The sequence below is a fragment of the Trachemys scripta genome, chromosome 1, assembly GCF_013100865.1.
Source record: "Trachemys scripta elegans isolate TJP31775 chromosome 1, CAS_Tse_1.0, whole genome shotgun sequence".
Classification (NCBI taxonomy): Eukaryota; Metazoa; Chordata; order Testudines; family Emydidae; genus Trachemys; species Trachemys scripta.
Genome location: NC_048298.1, coordinates 331,462,800 through 331,478,915, shown reverse-complemented (window position 1 = coordinate 331,478,915; position 16,116 = coordinate 331,462,800). Strand labels below are relative to the sequence as shown.

General features: G+C 49.9%; 2 protein-coding genes across 4 annotated transcripts in view; one reads left to right on the top strand and one right to left on the bottom strand.

Moving 5' to 3' along the window:
- The window catches only part of MYO7A (myosin VIIA), a 106,456-nt gene extending 100,360 nt beyond the window's left edge, over nt 1-6,096 (top strand). For both annotated transcript variants that reach the window (XM_034759124.1, XM_034759123.1), the window contains 2 exons: nt 17-136; nt 2,633-6,096. In XM_034759124.1, coding sequence (XP_034615015.1) covers nt 17-136; nt 2,633-2,725 — 213 coding nt within the window. In that variant the 3' untranslated portion in view covers nt 2,726-6,096. The remainder of the gene's footprint in view (nt 1-16; nt 137-2,632) is intronic.
- Nucleotides 6,097-10,535: 4,439 nt separating this feature from the next.
- The window catches only part of LOC117871289 (glycerophosphodiester phosphodiesterase domain-containing protein 5-like), an 83,463-nt gene continuing 77,882 nt past the window's right edge, over nt 10,536-16,116 (bottom strand). For both annotated transcript variants that reach the window (XM_034759120.1, XM_034759121.1), the window contains exons 15-16: nt 14,082-14,164; nt 10,536-11,189 (exon numbers count right to left, since the gene is read on the bottom strand). In XM_034759120.1, the coding sequence (XP_034615011.1) occupies nt 11,158-11,189; nt 14,082-14,164 (115 nt within the window). In that variant the 3' untranslated portion in view covers nt 10,536-11,157. The remainder of the gene's footprint in view (nt 11,190-14,081; nt 14,165-16,116) is intronic.

Genomic DNA, 16,116 nt, shown 5'->3' with positions numbered 1-16,116 from the left:
CTTCTGCGCCTCTTAGGATATTCTCACGACTCATCCGTTCACCAAGATCTCCAACTGGAGCAGCGGCAACACGTACTTTCACATAACCATTGGCAACCTGGTGCGGGGAAGCAAACTGCTCTGTGAAACGTCGCTGGTAAGGAGAGTCCAGGGTTCTCGTTCAGTCACTGAGCACAGAGAGCAAGGGCGGGGAATGAACTGAAGGCTGAACCTCCAAAGCCGCACCCCGGGTTCAAATCCCCTTTTCGTGTCATGTTGCCTGTGTCCGAGCCTCTGGGCCAACGGGTTTTGAAATGGAAGAACAGCAGTGTGCGGCAGAGAGTCAGTGAGCTCACTAAACATGTCCCCCACATGGAGCTCCCCTTCCCAGCCCTGCACGCTAAGGCTAAGACATCACTGGGTCTAGCACAGCTGTTACTGGTGCGGGACTGAATCGGGCTTCAGGCAGGGGCAGTTTTGGAAGTAATTCTGCATTTTGGAAGAGGGGGGCAGGTTTCTGGAGCAGGCTGATTGAAAAGGAAATAGCAGCGGTTTATTAATGACCTGGGGGATGGTGTGGACTGCACTCTCAGCAAGTTTGCAGATGACACACGTGGTAGATACACTAGAGGGTAGGGATCGGATACAGAGGGACCTAGACAAATTAGAGGATTGGGCCAAAAAAAACCTGATGAGGTTCAACAAGGACAAGTGCAGAGTCCTGCACTTAGGACGGAAGAATCCTATGCACTGCTACAGACTAGGGACCGTATGGCTAGGTAGCAGTTCTGCAGAAAAAGACCTAGGGGTCACAGTGGACGAGAAGCTGGATATGAGTCAACAGTGTGCTCTTGTTGCCAAGAAGGCTAACGGCATTTTGGGCTGTATAAGTAGGGGCATTGCCAGCAGATCGAGGAACGTGATCGTTCCCCTCTATTCGACATTGGTGAGCCCTCATCTGGAGTATTGTGTCCAGTTTTGAACCCACACTACAAGAAGGATGTAGAAAAATTGGAAAGGGTCCAGCGCAGGGCAACAAAAATGATTAGGGGTCTGGAGCACATGACTTATGAGGAGAGGCTGAGGGAACTGGGATTGTTTAGTCTCCAGAAGAGAAGAGTGAGGGGGGATTTGATAGCTGCTTTCAACTACCTGAAGGGGGGTTCCAAAGAGGATGGAGCTCGGCTGTTCTCAGTGGTGGCAGATGACAGAACAAGGAGCAATGGTCTCAAGTTGCAGTGGGGGAGGTCCAGGTTGGATATTAGGAAACACTATTTCACTAGGAGGGTGGTGAAGCACTGGAATGCGTTACCTAGGGAGGTGGTGGAGTCTCCTTCCTTGGAGGTTTTTAAGGCCCGGCTTGACAAAGCCCTGGCTGGGATGATTTAGTTGGGGATTGGTCCTGCTTTGAGCAGGGGGTTGGACTAGATGACCTCCTGAGGTCCCTTCCAACTCTGATATTCTATGATTCTATGAAGCTGCTCAGAGTCCTGGGAGGTTGGACTGTGGAGATGGATTGATGGAGAGAAGGCAAATGAGGTGGCCAAGTGTGCAGGATAAATTCATTTATCAGCTTCCTGGATGTGAGGGCAGGAACAGAGGCCATAAGCTGTGCTACGTACTCACAAGGGCCAAACCCTCCGCTGGTGTCAGTGGAACTGCACCGATTTACACCAGCAGAGGATCGGTGCATAGACTCCATTCCAGCTTTGCCCAGGCCAGTACTAATCGCTTAGCCTGTTACCCGGACTGACGTCCCTTGTCAGTGGGTGAGGGCGCTGAATGTTCAGCCAGGCTAGTCACCAGGTGTATTAAAAGCTTGAGGTGCTTTATAGCAAGCCAAACAGGCAGAATCACCACTGTAGCAGTCTGGTGCTGGGCACTCTGGAACTGACTAGCGCAGCTCAGAGCAGACATGCTGGGGGCCTAGTTCAAGTATTAAATCCAGTACCAAGCTTCTCTGCCCACCATCCCATAGTGAACCAGAGTCAGTGATACCCTGTAATGGCTCGCTCTGGGTGACACGAGAGCATCACAGTCCGGTTTTTAGCTCTCCGCCCCCATCGGAGCAGAGGACTTGCCAGACTGAATCAGACCCAAGCTCTATCTAGTTCAGTATCTTGTCCCCAACCATAGCCAGCACCAGCTGCTACACAGAAAGATGGAAGAACCCCACTGTAGACTGATGTGGGGTAATCTGCTCGCATGTGATGTCTGACCCTGATCTCTAATAGGTAGAGATTAGCTTAAGCACTGAAGCATGAGGTTTAATATCCCTTCCAACATTTATTGCCATTAATTATAATTACTCCAGCGATTCTTGATAACTGTATAATTATCAAAACCCTTTTTGAACCTGGCTGAGTTCTTGGCCACAACAACTTCCCGTGGCAGAGTTTTCCACAGTCCAATTAAGCGTGTGTGAAAAAGTATTTCCTTGTATTGGTTTCGAACTTGACATCTTTTCATTGACTGACGACTGTCCCCTGGTTCTAGGCCTCTACCAGGCGAGGTTCACGGCTGTTGTGGTGGGGAGGAGGGTCATTGATAAGCCTGGTGATAGTTCATACCAAAGGCATTCAAGGACATGATCCAGCAACCAGCAGTTAGGCTGTCTGGGTGATGTGTCTGATCTCTCATAACTTCCTCCCAGGGCTACAAGATGGATGACCTCTTGACCTCGTACATCAGTCAGATGTTAACAGCCATGAGCAAACAGAGGAGCGCAAAGGGCAGCAGTAAGTGAACTGAAAGAAGCCACTGGCAGGTGGCCATGGAGCTAATTCACCAGCTGAGGCCTGTGGGATACCCCTGCAGCTGGGGCAGAACCTTTTCTGCCCAGATGTGGAAGATGATCCGGACCCCTTCAGAAAGCTCATCCGACTCTGATCTTGAGGGCTCGAGTCCCATTTCCCCTTCCAGCGAGGATGACTATCTGTGATGCTGACCTCCAATTCCCCCCTCCTCCCTAGTAAGCCCTGTTTTAAACTTATAAGCTTTCTAAGTGACAGACAGTGACTGATCAACAGAAACGCCAGCGGAATGTTTACTATCAAACCAAATGACTGAAGTTTGCAGAGGATTGTAGGAAAAAGTTGTGAGTGTCGTTTTTAAAAAGGGGAAGGTGGTCAGGGTGCCATTAAGGGCTTTGGAGAAGTTCTGGGCATCTGAGATTTGCTGATCAGTAACCTAACCCTGCTCCATTGTAGAGAAAAATCCCATCCACTCTCCTGGGGGGTATCTTGACATTACAACAGAACAAAAAGAAATCCATTTGTTCTAAAAAAAAAAAAAAAAAAAAAAGCCGAGGGAAAAAGTGCATTTAAAATAGTGGTTGGTTTGTTTCTTCTTAATCCTAATTGAACAGCCTGTACCATGGCAAAGCGATGACGGGAGACGGGCACACAATGATGGACATATTTAAAGGTTTCATTTCTAATCCTTGTATTTATTTATTTTTTAAAGAGAATGACGGCTTCTGGGAGGCTGACTCTGGGGAGGGCCCCACACAGCTCCAAAGGCTTCACCCAATAGAACCGCTCACACACCCAACACTCCATGGTCAAAAGGATGAGACTGCGGGTTCATAGGTCAAACTGTTCTAATTAGGGGTGGCCTACAGTTCAGCATCAAATCCCTATTCAGCAGCATGGAAACGAGGCTGCTAAAGACAGCTGACCCCGCCCCCTCCACCCGAGAATGCACCTGGCAGGATGAGGCTCTTAGCTGGAAGCCTGAATGTGGCTTTAGGCCCTGAGAGGTGGAAAATGTTGGCCAGGCCCTTCTGTGCTGTGTGAAACGCTGCAGTTTGAATGTGTGCCACAGTCGCCTTTCTCTGAAAGTCCAGCCTGGTGCAGCAGGCTTTTGCCCTCTGGGCATCATTAAGCATAGCTCAAATGTATTTGTTCCACAGCTACTTTGTAACAATAGCAGGACAGCCAGAGGGAAAGCAGAGCCAGTGTGTAAGAAAAATAGACCATGGCTGCAGCCAAACCTCCCATCATCCTCTGCACCTCCACTGCTGTCTGCTCGGCTGTAACACGTCTGTGTTCTGTGTCATGCTGCTGCCTGTTATGTACCCTCTGCGTTTTCCGGTTTGCTTCAGGTGGGACGCTCTGATGGGGGTGGGAAGCTTCCAAATTCTGGGACCGTCTCCAATTTCTGCACTAGGCTAACCTAAAACTTTGGCCCCGGCCAGCCCCCTCGGAACTGACCTTTGTGGCTCGGCCCCCTCTCTGATTTTTAAATTTAGCTCTGTCCCATTGTGGCAAAGGAAGATTGAATAATTGGACCTGGCTATAAACATAGGCCTAGTTCCTGATGCAAAGTTAATTCAGTGGGGGCTAGCAGGAGAACGCTACTGAAAAGCAGAGACACTTGGGAGGATGCCAGCCCCTGTGTTCAGTGCCTAGCCCCTGAGATCACAGGCTATGCCCACCTCTGCCTGACAGATGATCCCAGCATTCGCTCTCGACTGCGTCTCTTAGCACCATTGCGTTTCAGCTGAGAGTAAGACAGTCACCGTGTGTTTTTAGGAGGCCTTAAGCTGCTGTGTATATGACCACAGCTAAACCACCCAGGGTCACTGTACTGGGTTCTAGCACATACATAGCACCAAGGGCCAGGCCACTGCTCAACATGGTGGCTTGGCCCAAAATTCTGCCCTGAACTCTGAGTCAAAGAGGGCGTCTCCTGCATCAGTGACCGGAACAGTTAGTGGGGTAACTGATCTTTTCTGCCTGTAGCTTCCACGGTTCAATCGAACAGATCATTTGTGTGGGAGCCTTTCCATCAACTTCAATGGGCTTTGTATCATGCCCTTGGTTAGCAAACCAAATCTGCCACCTGTCAGTCAGCTCCGCCACCAGGCACAGCATCGACAAGCCCAGGCACGCAGCTCTGAAAGGACAGTAGCCCAACCTCGGGTGTCATGGCATCAAACAGGAGTTGTGCGTGGCTGACTAAAGGGAGGACGTGGCTGATGCTGTGAATGAAATTTAAAGTCATGTTGTATGGTTGGTTCCCAGCAACCAGTGCTTGAAAGGCATGATCTCAAAGGAGTGTGACAGCAGCTGGGACTATAAGACGCGGCTGAGGTTGAGTTTTGATTCTGGTGCCACTAACACTGGGTAGATCTCAGCAGAAATGTGCTTAGTTGGCTCAGTACTTTTGATTCGCCTCATACTAGCCCAGTCCAGAACAATCGGTGTTGCATTCTCACGCCGCTCGTCCCAACGCTCAACTGTTTTCCCCTGACCTTTCCCTCTTCCCCACTGCTCTCTGCCTCACTCAGCACTCTGGAGCACGGGTAAGACATTTGCACTGTCTTACTGTCCATAACTGGACTTCGCAGAGGACCAGGTTCCACACACAGTGGTGCACAAATTAACTTCATTGTTATCTCCTGCATGAGCCGCCCAGGAGCATCTGTGTGTAAAATAGTGACACTGGGCCCTGTCGTTCCACTGTTCCTGCGTTTGACGTGCACGAGGGGCTACACATAGACATCTGAAGGCAGAGGATGCAACTTTGGCCTGGTTCTGAACCACTTTCCACCCATGTAAATGAGGGACGACTCCAGTGATGTCAATGGCGTTGCACTGGAGTACAACCAATATGGGGGTCAGAACTCGGCCTGCTGGGTCACCAAAATCAATCTGTCGTGGCCCTTTTCAGCTACACCCCCGGTGGCAATGGTTCGTATTTCACCCGTGACCCTACTGCTACCTGCTACATTCTTGTGAGCCCACTGCTATTTTGCCCTTCCCGTCGCCTGGCTCTGCGGGCCACAGTAGGCCCCAGCCGTTCATTACTCTTGCTCGGTTTGTACTCCGTAAAAGACGATCACTGTTTTCAACGCTATCACAGTTGTGCCACCTCTACTCAGTCTACGCGGTGTGGGTCATGTGAGCAGCAGCCTGGCGCACACCCTATACATGCAGCAATTAGCCAGTGTGTGTGTTTCAGTTTCAGAAGTCCCTTTGGGGTTTGTGTGTGTGTGTGTGTGTCTGTGTCACACCCTGCGTGTATTAGTGGCTGTTTGTTTATGTTCACACATGCAATGTAACGTGAAAACTTACGTCCGTGTGAAATACGCTAATAAAAAAAATAAGAATAGGAGGACTTGTGAGAGGCTCTTTGAAGTTCAGTTCGTTGAAGAGATGGCAACCAGGTGATTTGTTCATGGTCTGTAAGTACATACATGGAGACATCTGAGAATAGAGAGCTCGGCAGTCTACCAGACAAAGCCAAAACAAGCGCCAGTGGCTGGAAGCTAGCACTAGACACATTCAGCCTAGACGTAAAGTGCACATTTTTAACACTGAGGTTGTCAAGCTATCTGGAGAGGCTCATGAACATGGGTGCCACCTTAGGGCAGACTGTCAAGCTGCTAGCCCCCAGTTGGTTATGAGTTCTATGCTTAGAGTTCACCAACCAAGTAACAAGTGTGAACTCCTCAACAGCCTTAGCATGGAGTCAGGAACAGGCCCCTTGGGCACTCTGGATTATCTCGCTCCCCCCAAGGCAAGCTTGCCTTTGCGATACATGGTCCCTTACACAACACTATTCAGGGTACTCCCAGTCCCATAGGACCAGTCACTTATCTCAGGTTAGTGGCACCCCAGAGCTCTCACCAAAAACAACTTAAGAACAGCCATAGTGCATCAGACCAATGGTCCATCTAGACCAGTATCCTGTCTTCCAGGAGTAGCCAATGCCAGGTGCTTCAGAGGGAATGAACAGACCAGGCAATTACCAAGTGATTCATCCACTCCCAGCATCTGGCAATCAGAGGCTAAGGACATCCAGGGCATGGGGGGTTGCATCCCTGCCCATCCTGGCTAATAGCCACTCATGGACCTATCTGCCTTGAACTTACCTAGTTCTTTTTTTAACCCTGTTATAGTTTTGTCCTTCACAACATCCTATAATAATTAATGCTCGTTTCTTTTCCTGAATTAATAATTAATTATGTGCACAGTTAAAGATATATACACATAAATAAGTTAGTCTTTCTTAGGTTTCAGAAGGTAATAGATGCTGTTGTAAAATGCTTAGAAATCTTGCGCTCCTCCCTCCCCCCCCCCGCGCGCCCCTCAGCATGGGGGGACCCAGTTCCTTACTCTGAGGCATTTTTAATTCCCTTCCCCTGGAGTTCAAACTGATGGAACATATGTCGGTGCAACAAAGTCTTTGTCCTCTCATGTTTCACAATGGCTCGTTTGGTTGCAATGGGCCTTCTTGTGTGCAGGACCAGCACTTTATACTGATTAATGCTTATTTCTTGTTTGGTGAGTTACACCGAGATGAGCAAACTTTTTGGCCCAAGGGCGACCTCTGGGTGGGGAAATTTTATGCAGGGCCATGAATGTAGGGCTGGGGCAGGAGGTTGGGGTGTGGGAGGGAGTGCGGGGTCTGGGAGGGGGTGTGGTGTGCAGGAAGGGGCTCGAGGCAAGGGGTTGGGGGTGTGGGGTGCAGGAGGGGGCTTAGGGCAGGGAGTTGGGGTGCAGGAGGGGTGAGGAGTGTGGCAGGGGGTTCAGGGCAGCGGGTTCGGGGTGCGGGCCCTGGCCCAGCGCTGCTTACCTTGAGCGGCTCCAGGGTGGCAGCGGCGTGCAGTGGAGCTATGGCAGGCTCCCTGCCTGCCTTAGCCCTGTGCCGCTCCTGGAAGCGGCCAGCACCATATCCCCGCAGCCCCTGCGGGTACCTCCTCCGAAGCTCCCATTGGCTGCGGTTCTCCATTCCCGGTCAATGGGAGCTGGGGGGGGCGGTGCCTGCAGGCGAGGGCTGCACACAGAGCCCTCTGCCTCCCCATCCCCCAGGAGCCACAGGGATGTGGTGACAGCTGCTTCTGGGAGCAGCGTGGGGCTGACAATCCTGCAGGCCGGATCCAAAGCCCTGACAGGCCGGATGCGGCCCACGGGCTGTAGTTTGCCACCCCTGAGTTACACAGTTACAGAGGTTTACAATGCAAACACTCTGCATCACTTTATACCATGGACTGCGATGTTATAAGTGAGACCAAGGCGTGCAGCATCCTACAATCATGTCATCAAGTCTAAATACTAATCACATTCTTAGCAACATAGCGCTGTTACCGGTGTGTTAACATCTATTTTAAGCCAGACTGGTTTCCAGCTATGCATTGGTCAGTGAGGCCGAGGGGTCTTGGCATGGGCTGGTACATGGGCTTCCAGCATCCCAGAGGCTGATTAACCATTGGAACAGATTACAAAGGGCTGTGGCGGATGTGCTACCATCTGGCGCGTCAGTCATGCTTGGATGGCTTTCTAAATGCTATGCGCTAGCTCAGCCCTAGGTTGTGGGCTTGACCCAGGAAGTACTACAGCGTGACCCTCTATGGCCTGTGCGGAGCAGGAGGTCAAACTACCCATCAATGAGGTTAACAGTCTCCTTGGGCCTTACTCTGCCAAAATAAAAGAGCTGTGTAATTGATGTGGCGAATGCTGATTGCTATAAAAATAAATCCAGCTCTTACCCCCTTGGCTTCTGGGCATCATTGACAACCAGCACCATTACCAATTTGCTGCCCTCCTGACAACTGAGCTGGTATTTACTTGTATGCCATAGTGCAGGGCCTTTGGCCCCACCTGGTTCTATAGATACTGATAATTTTGGGTTTTTTAAACATTTTCTAGCTGTTAGGGAGGCAAAGAAAAATTTCCCCCATGCAGTTAGCCAGGCCTGAAACTATAGTGCAGAGCTATACTCCATTCAGCTCAACTGAGTGTTGGCTCTGAAACCTAATGATTGATGCTAAAATAGCAATAATAATATTGACTCTCAGTGCTGGCAGTTTTATTTAGCAGAAACATGCAGCGAGGCAGGGATTGCCTGTGGAGCATAAGGTTAGGGGCCCATAATGTATCGCCATGTTTTCCTCCCAATCTGAGGCTTGTATGTGAAACAGCTGCTGAATTGGAGTGCAACCTCATCAGACTGTGGGAGCTAAAGTTTATTTAAAATAGCAATTACAGTTTACAAAATGCATCATCATATGTTCAAATGCACAGGTATGGCTTAAACCTGGGAAATGCACACACGGCTCATCAGATTATTGCAAAGCTGCATTTAGCCCCTCCCGTCATGTGCCATCAGCAATCTGGATTTTAAAAAGGTGAGGCGGGCACAGTTATAAAATGCCTTCTAAAGAGGAGCAACAGAGAGGGAGGGATTCCCGTACACCAGAATCCATTAAAGCAAAGGCCAGTGCTACGGAGTGGGCCAGTCCCTAATGCACTAAACCCACAACCAGCCACCACACCTACCTACCTTGGCCTCTCTGCTGAGATTGACAAGAAGAACAACCCCCCCCCCCACCCCCCACCATCCCCACCACAGCAGGGGTGATGCACCTTGGCAGGGTAGCATGGGCTAGATCCTTGCACCACCCCACAGACCACAGGTATCGTAGGCCAGGGGAGGCTAACCCTCCCCTAACCCAGGCCGTGGTCCCACTCATGCTCTACCCAGAGGCTCCGCCCTTGCTCCCCTGAAGCCAGTGGGGGCTCAGCTCCAGCCAGCAGCCTGGGGATTGGGCCTGCCAGCAGGCTGGGTGGCCAGCTGGCGGGCTGGGGCAGGCAGGGGCAGCCGGAGGGTTGGGCTAGCTGGCAGCCCGGGAGTCAGGTTGGCTAGAGCGGCTGTGGTGGGCTGGCCAGCGGATGGGGCGGGGCTCCTCCTGCCATTCAGGGGGCGGGGCTCCGGCTGTGGGGGTGGAGGCTCCAGGGGTCTCAGACACTAGGGGCAGCGCGGGGGGGCTAGCTTGCCCAAGGGGGGGGTCATGCACCACCCATGAGCACCCCTGTCTGTGCTCTACCTGGTCTGTGAGACATACAGGACTATGAGCCTCAGTGAAAGAAAGAAAGTGCCATATTGTGTGTAAAATGCAGGGCTGCCCAGAGTGGGGAGCAAGTGGGGCAATTTGCCCCAGGCCCCGCAGGGGCCCCCACGAGAATATAGTATTCTATATTGCAACTTTTTTTTATGGAAGGGGCCCCCAAAATTGCTTTGCCCCAGGCCCCCTGAATCCTCTGGGCAGCCCTGGTAAAATGCAGACAACTGAACAGACTGTTAGTGTGCAGCAGTTACTGTGCCGTGGAGGCCAGCCTCCCAGTGTAAACTGCCTAGGGGATTTACACACCCGTCTCTCGTTGTTACGTGTAACGGGGTGTCTGGCTGCAGGTTTGCACTCTCTGCTGCTCTCTCTCCCTGGGCTGGGTAAGGGGAGTGTGTGCGCAGCAAAGTGGCAGCAGAGCCTTTCCACAGCCAGCGCTGGTACCCCGGCACTCCTGGCTCCCAGCTCTGCAGCAGGGACGGGCTAGTGAAGCCATGTGTTGTGGCTGGGGCTGAGCCAGAGCCCCGTGAGATCACCAGCAAGCGTCCCATTGACTCCAATGGACTTTGGGTCAGGCCCGTTATTCCCCCACCCAGCCACAGTGTTCCTTATGTAAGGAGCAAGGTTCTGCCCCCATCCCTCATGTGGTACCCTTGTATCCAGGCCTCCCTCACTGCTGAGAAGGGGGGCAAGACTTGCCCTTTTCGACACACTGTCGTCCCAACCCTCCCTTCCCTTCCCTGTGAACTCACTGAGCCCGACCGATGCTCTCTCCGCAGGTGGGTTTTATTTCCTCCATACAAAAATACTTAAACCAACAGCAGCTTTAAATCCACTTATTAAAAGGTGCTTTTCCAGGTGACTCTCCCAGTGTTAAAGGCCAGCGATCGCACAGAGACAGACTCAGTTCCGCTGGGAGGGTCCTTCCTCATATCTGTTGACAGCCGGCCGCTACAGCTGCTCGCCCATCCAGCCACCTTCCCAAGCAGGCCCTGGAGCCTCCCACTGGGGAGAGGCCTATGGAAGGAGTCTTAGGCATTTCTGAAGGGAGGGGACCCATCAAGCTGAGTCCCAGAGACTAGCTGCCCTCTGCGTGGGATCACAGAGTTAAAAGGTCCTTCAGGCTCATCCGAACTCCACTGCCATAGTCATGTACAAGCAGTGCCCTGACCAACAGGCCTCCCTACTGAGCCAGCTCAGCTAACAGCACAGCGGCACCTGGCTTCTCCGGGCTTGATCCCAATTCAGTGTCTGTACGGTGCCATAGCTCCCTGTTCTCCGGGTGACAAGTAGGAAGTCAGCACCACACCGCTGGCCTTGCTCTCTCAGACCACGACAGTCGGCAGATCATTGAGCTCTGAAAAGAGGAGACTTGTTGAACCACAGAAACTGCCCGCGGACATGGGTGGGTGGCTTGTTTACTGGTCCCAGGTCAATCAGCAGTGGGCCTTGAAAACGACTCAGTGCTTTCTTTTGCGTGTCCCAGGGGATTATTGTAGTCAGTTAGTTGTACCCAGGTTTTCAAGCCCTCGCCATTTTGTTTTCATTTCAGGGCTCGAAAGACAAATGAGGCTGCAAAAAACCCTGCTAGTTTGAGGTGTCAAAAGTTTGCTGGTTTGGCTGCAACCTTACAACGCCCAGCTTCTCCCATCCCAAGCTCCTGGCAGTCTGGGGCGTTCAGCTGAGCTGTGGACGTTTCACCAAGCTGTAATGTTAGCACAGCCACATGGCATGCACTCGGCCTGCTCCTGCTCTCAGTTAACGTCAGGTTTTCACTGATGTAACGCCATCAAAATCACAGGCGTTACAGTGCAATAACATTGGTGTAAATGGGCACTGAATTAGGTGCTTTTTGGTGTATCGAGTTAGATGCAGCTCTAACTAGTAGAGTACAGTAGGTGCAGTGTGGATGAGCTAACCAAAACTTTTCCCATTTCCTGACCCCTATGCATTGAAAGTCATGGCCTTAATGTTGCATCATCACTGTTTGCTTTATACAGAATACTTAAATCCAACATGACTGTACCGCCTGGGCTCTGTTCTCATTGAGCCACCAACCGAGTTACACTGTAAGTCTGGGTCACAGGCAAAATTATGGAACAGACTAAACAGGGTGCATGCTGCATACGCAAAATATTAGAGTACTCTATAGAGCTCATGGACACTGTAAGAGGCTGTGCTTTGAGAACATAAGAACGGCCATATTGGGTCAGACCAAAGGTCCACCTAGCCCAGTATCCTGTCTGCCGACAGTGGCCAGTGCCAGGTGCCCCAGAGCGAATGAATAAAACAGGTAATCATCAAGTGATCCATTCCCAGCCGCTCGTTCCCAGCTTCTGGCAAACAGAGGCTAGGGACACCATCCTTGCCCATCTTGGCTAATAGCCAGTGATGGACCTATCTTCCAAGAATTTATCTAGTTCTTTTTTGAACCCTGTTATAGTCTTGGCCTTCACAACATCCTCTGGCAAAGAGTTCCACGGGTTGATTGTGCATTGTTTGAGAAAATACTTCGTTTTGTTTGTTTTAAACCTGCTGCCTATTAATTTCATTTGGTGACCCCTCGTTCTCGTGTTATGAGAAGGAGTAAACAACACTTCCTTATTTACTTTCTCTACACCAGTCATGATTTTATATCCCCCCCTTAGTCATCTCTTTTCCAAGCTGAAAAGTCCCAGTCTTATTAATCTCTCCTCATACGGCAGCTGTTCCATACCCCTAATCATTTTTGTTGCCTTTTTCTGTACCTTTTCCAATTCCAATATATCTTTTTTTTTTTAAGATGGGGCAATCAGATCTGCACCCAGTTTTCAAGATGTGGGCATACCCTGGATTTATATAGAGACAATATGATATTTTCTGTCTTATTATCCATCCCTTTCTTAATGATTCCCGACATTCTGTTTGTTCTTTGACTGCCACTGCACATTGAGTGGATGTTTTCAGAGAACTATCCACAATGACTCCAAGCTCTCTTTCTTGAGTGATAACAGCTAATTTAGACCCCGTCATTTTATATGTATAGCTGGGATTATGTTTTCCAATGTGCATTACTTTGCATTTATCAACACTGAATTTCATCTGCCACTTTGTTGCCCAATCACCCAGTTTTGAGAGATCCTTTTGTAGCTCTTCTCAGTCTGCCTGGGACTTAACTATCTTGCATAGTTTTACATTATCTGCAAATTTTGCCACCTCACTATTTACCCCTTTTTCCAGATCATTTATGAATATGTTGAATAGGACTGGTCCCAGTACAGACCCCTGGGGGACACCACTATTTACCTCTCTCCATTCTGAAAACTGACCATTTATTCCTATCCTTTGTTTCCTATCTTTTAACCAGTTACCAATCCATGAGAGGACCTTCCCTCTTATCCCATGACAGCTTACTTTGCTTAAGAGCCTTTGGTGCGGGACCTTGTCAAAGGCTTTCTGAAAATCTAAGTACACTATATCCACTGGATCCCCCTTGTCCACATGCTTGTTCACCTCCTCAAAGAATTCTAGTAGATTGGTGAGGCATGATTTCCCTTTACAAAAATCATGTTGATTCTTCCCCAACAAATTATGTTCATCTATGTGTCTGACAATTTTGTTCTTTACTATAGTTTCAACCAATTTGCCTGGTACTGAAGTCAGGCTTACCAGCCTGCCGGGATCACCTCTGGAGCCCTTTTTAAAAATTGGCATCACATTAGCTATCCTCCAGTCATTTTGTACAGAAGCTGATTTAAATGATAGGTTACAGACTACAGTTAGTAATTCTGCAATTTCATATTCGAGTTCCTTCAGACCTCCTGGGTGAATACCATCTGGTTCTGGTGACTTATTGCTGTTTGAGCCGTTGCCATCGACTGTTGTAATGCTTTGTAACCATGGGCATTCCCAGTGTTAAGGTGTAAGTGAACAAAGAGAGTAAGGGCTTGTCTAGAGAATAGTTATACCCCCAGTTTGCAGGGCACTAAATCCACAGCGTACTAGCCTGCTGTGCACTGTCCCACTCACAACGGTCCCTAGTGTGCTTTGATCTACTCTGCTTTGAAGCGGGAGGAGGGCAATGGGAGTGTTTAGCGAATGGCAGCAGAGTACATGTGGACAGTCAGCATGCGGCAGTCTAGGGCGGTGTAGATTTACACCCCAGCTGGCCACGCACTAATCTTTCATCTAGACAAGCCCCAATCCCGTTTCCATGCTGGACTCGGTACAAGAGTGCTGGAGCCACAACCCCCGCAAGTGCCGGACTCACCAGTTCGGAATTTGTTGTATGTACCATTCTCGAGCACTACGCCGCTGTCATCTGAACAACAGGAGAAGCCCTTCTCTCTCCACCTGGAAAGGGTTAAACCAGCGATGAAGCAATGGGCTCAAAGACTGGGTCAGGCAGCTGGTGCACTGAGCCCACTGCGGTGCTAACATGATACAAACACGGTCACATTTTTCAAAAGTGCTTAGGTGACTTAGAAGCCTAAGTCCAAGACTGTCCCGGGCTGTTAAACGCCGGCTGTCACCTGAATGTTAGCAGGGCTGTGTGGGTCCCTCCAGCTGCCAGCTGCAGTGAGATCTATTCATTACTGCTGTCCGCTGAACACCCAGATGGGTGTGAGTGTTACAGGAAATGAGCAAAAGCACAGCCCCTGCCCTGCAGAGCTTACCATCGACATTCAGAGCAATGTGACAAGCTGGGCTGGACAGCAGACAAGCAAGGGGTAGGGGGCAAGGAGGAGGAAGAGCTGGAGGCCGGGATGGGGGATGGAGCTATTCACTCACCAAAGTGGTGGGGGTGCATGGTCCCCATGAAGGGACCAAGCAGTTTGGCATTGGCATGAAAAGGAAGAGCTGGGTTAAGAAACGTGAAGGGGAAAGCCAGGCTATTGGGTGAAAAGGAGGGGATACTGCTAATTAAAGGCCTGTTTTGGATTGGACAGGTCAGCTAGTTCACTCCCCTCCATGGCAACCAGGCAGAATTAAGCTATGTCTACACTACAAAGTTACGTTGCATTATGGTGACGTACAGCCACCGCTGTAATTAAGCTGCTGTTGCATGGCCACACTATGCTCCTTGTGTCGGCGGAGCCCATCCACAGTAGCAGCGCTTGCATTGACACAGAGCAGTGCACCATGGGTAGCTATCCCACTGTGCAACTGGTCACAGGGTGCTTTGGGAAGGGTTTGCAATGCCTCATGGGGGCAAGTTCAGCATCACATGATGCAAGTTTCTCAATCCCATCATTCCTTGGGCATCCTTGTAGGTTTCCAGCTGCGTTTCAACTGCTCTGGTCACCTACGAGCCAGCCACCTCTGTCAGAAAGCCTGGATCCTGCACTGCTCTTCAGTATTGAGCTGTGCGTTATGAACAGAAAGCTCTAAGAGGCGTTGGGGGGCAGGGGAGCTATTCTTCTGAGGGAGATCTTGACCTTTAACACAGAGCCAAAGTAGTGTGTGTAGCTGTAGTGTGCTGAGCCTAGCATTGTTTGTTTGCACCGTGTAGGGCGACCAGATAGCAAGTGTGAAAAATCAGGACGGGGTTGGAGGGTAATAGAAGCCTATATAAGAAAAAGACCCAAAAATCAGGACTGTCCCTATAAAATCAGGACATCTGTTCACCCTAGCACCGTGCTATGAACCTTGCAATGCACATGCACCTATTACTATTGTCGGTAATGGAGAATAATAAAGATAAATTCCGTTTCCATAAGTAGATTTTTATTCCACACCCATGCAAACATACCCCTGTGTAATGCTGAGGGAAACGTCATACATGCAGGGGAAAGTATCGTTAAAGGGGAAGGAACAGGGAATTCACAAGCACATACACCCATGAAGCTCTCACAGCTGTGTGTGTGTGTGGGGCTGTCATTGTGTTTACTCTCCCGCAAGGGTGGAGTGCCTATGGGACTGCTGCGGCCCCAGAAGATACATGGAATGGGGGACAGGGAGGGCAGGGAATTTACTAAAGTAAAGGTGTCTTGAAAACTAGGTTTTGTTTTGTGGCCCCAGAAGATACATGGAATGGGGGACAGGGAGGACAGGGAATTTACTAAAGTAAAGGTGTCTTGAAAACTAGGTTTTGTTTTAACACAAAAACCTTCCTCAGGAGAAGTAAATCTCTTTTCTTTAATGAATAAACTACAGTGGGTGTACAAAAACTGTATCAATTTCCCACCCTCCGTCAGTAATTTAACCCTACACAGTTTACATCTCTGTGAAAAAGTGAATGCCAGTGGTATCGGTTTTCACTTGTCCAGAGAACGTTTTAATTCTCTTTCTTTTCATTCTTTCTT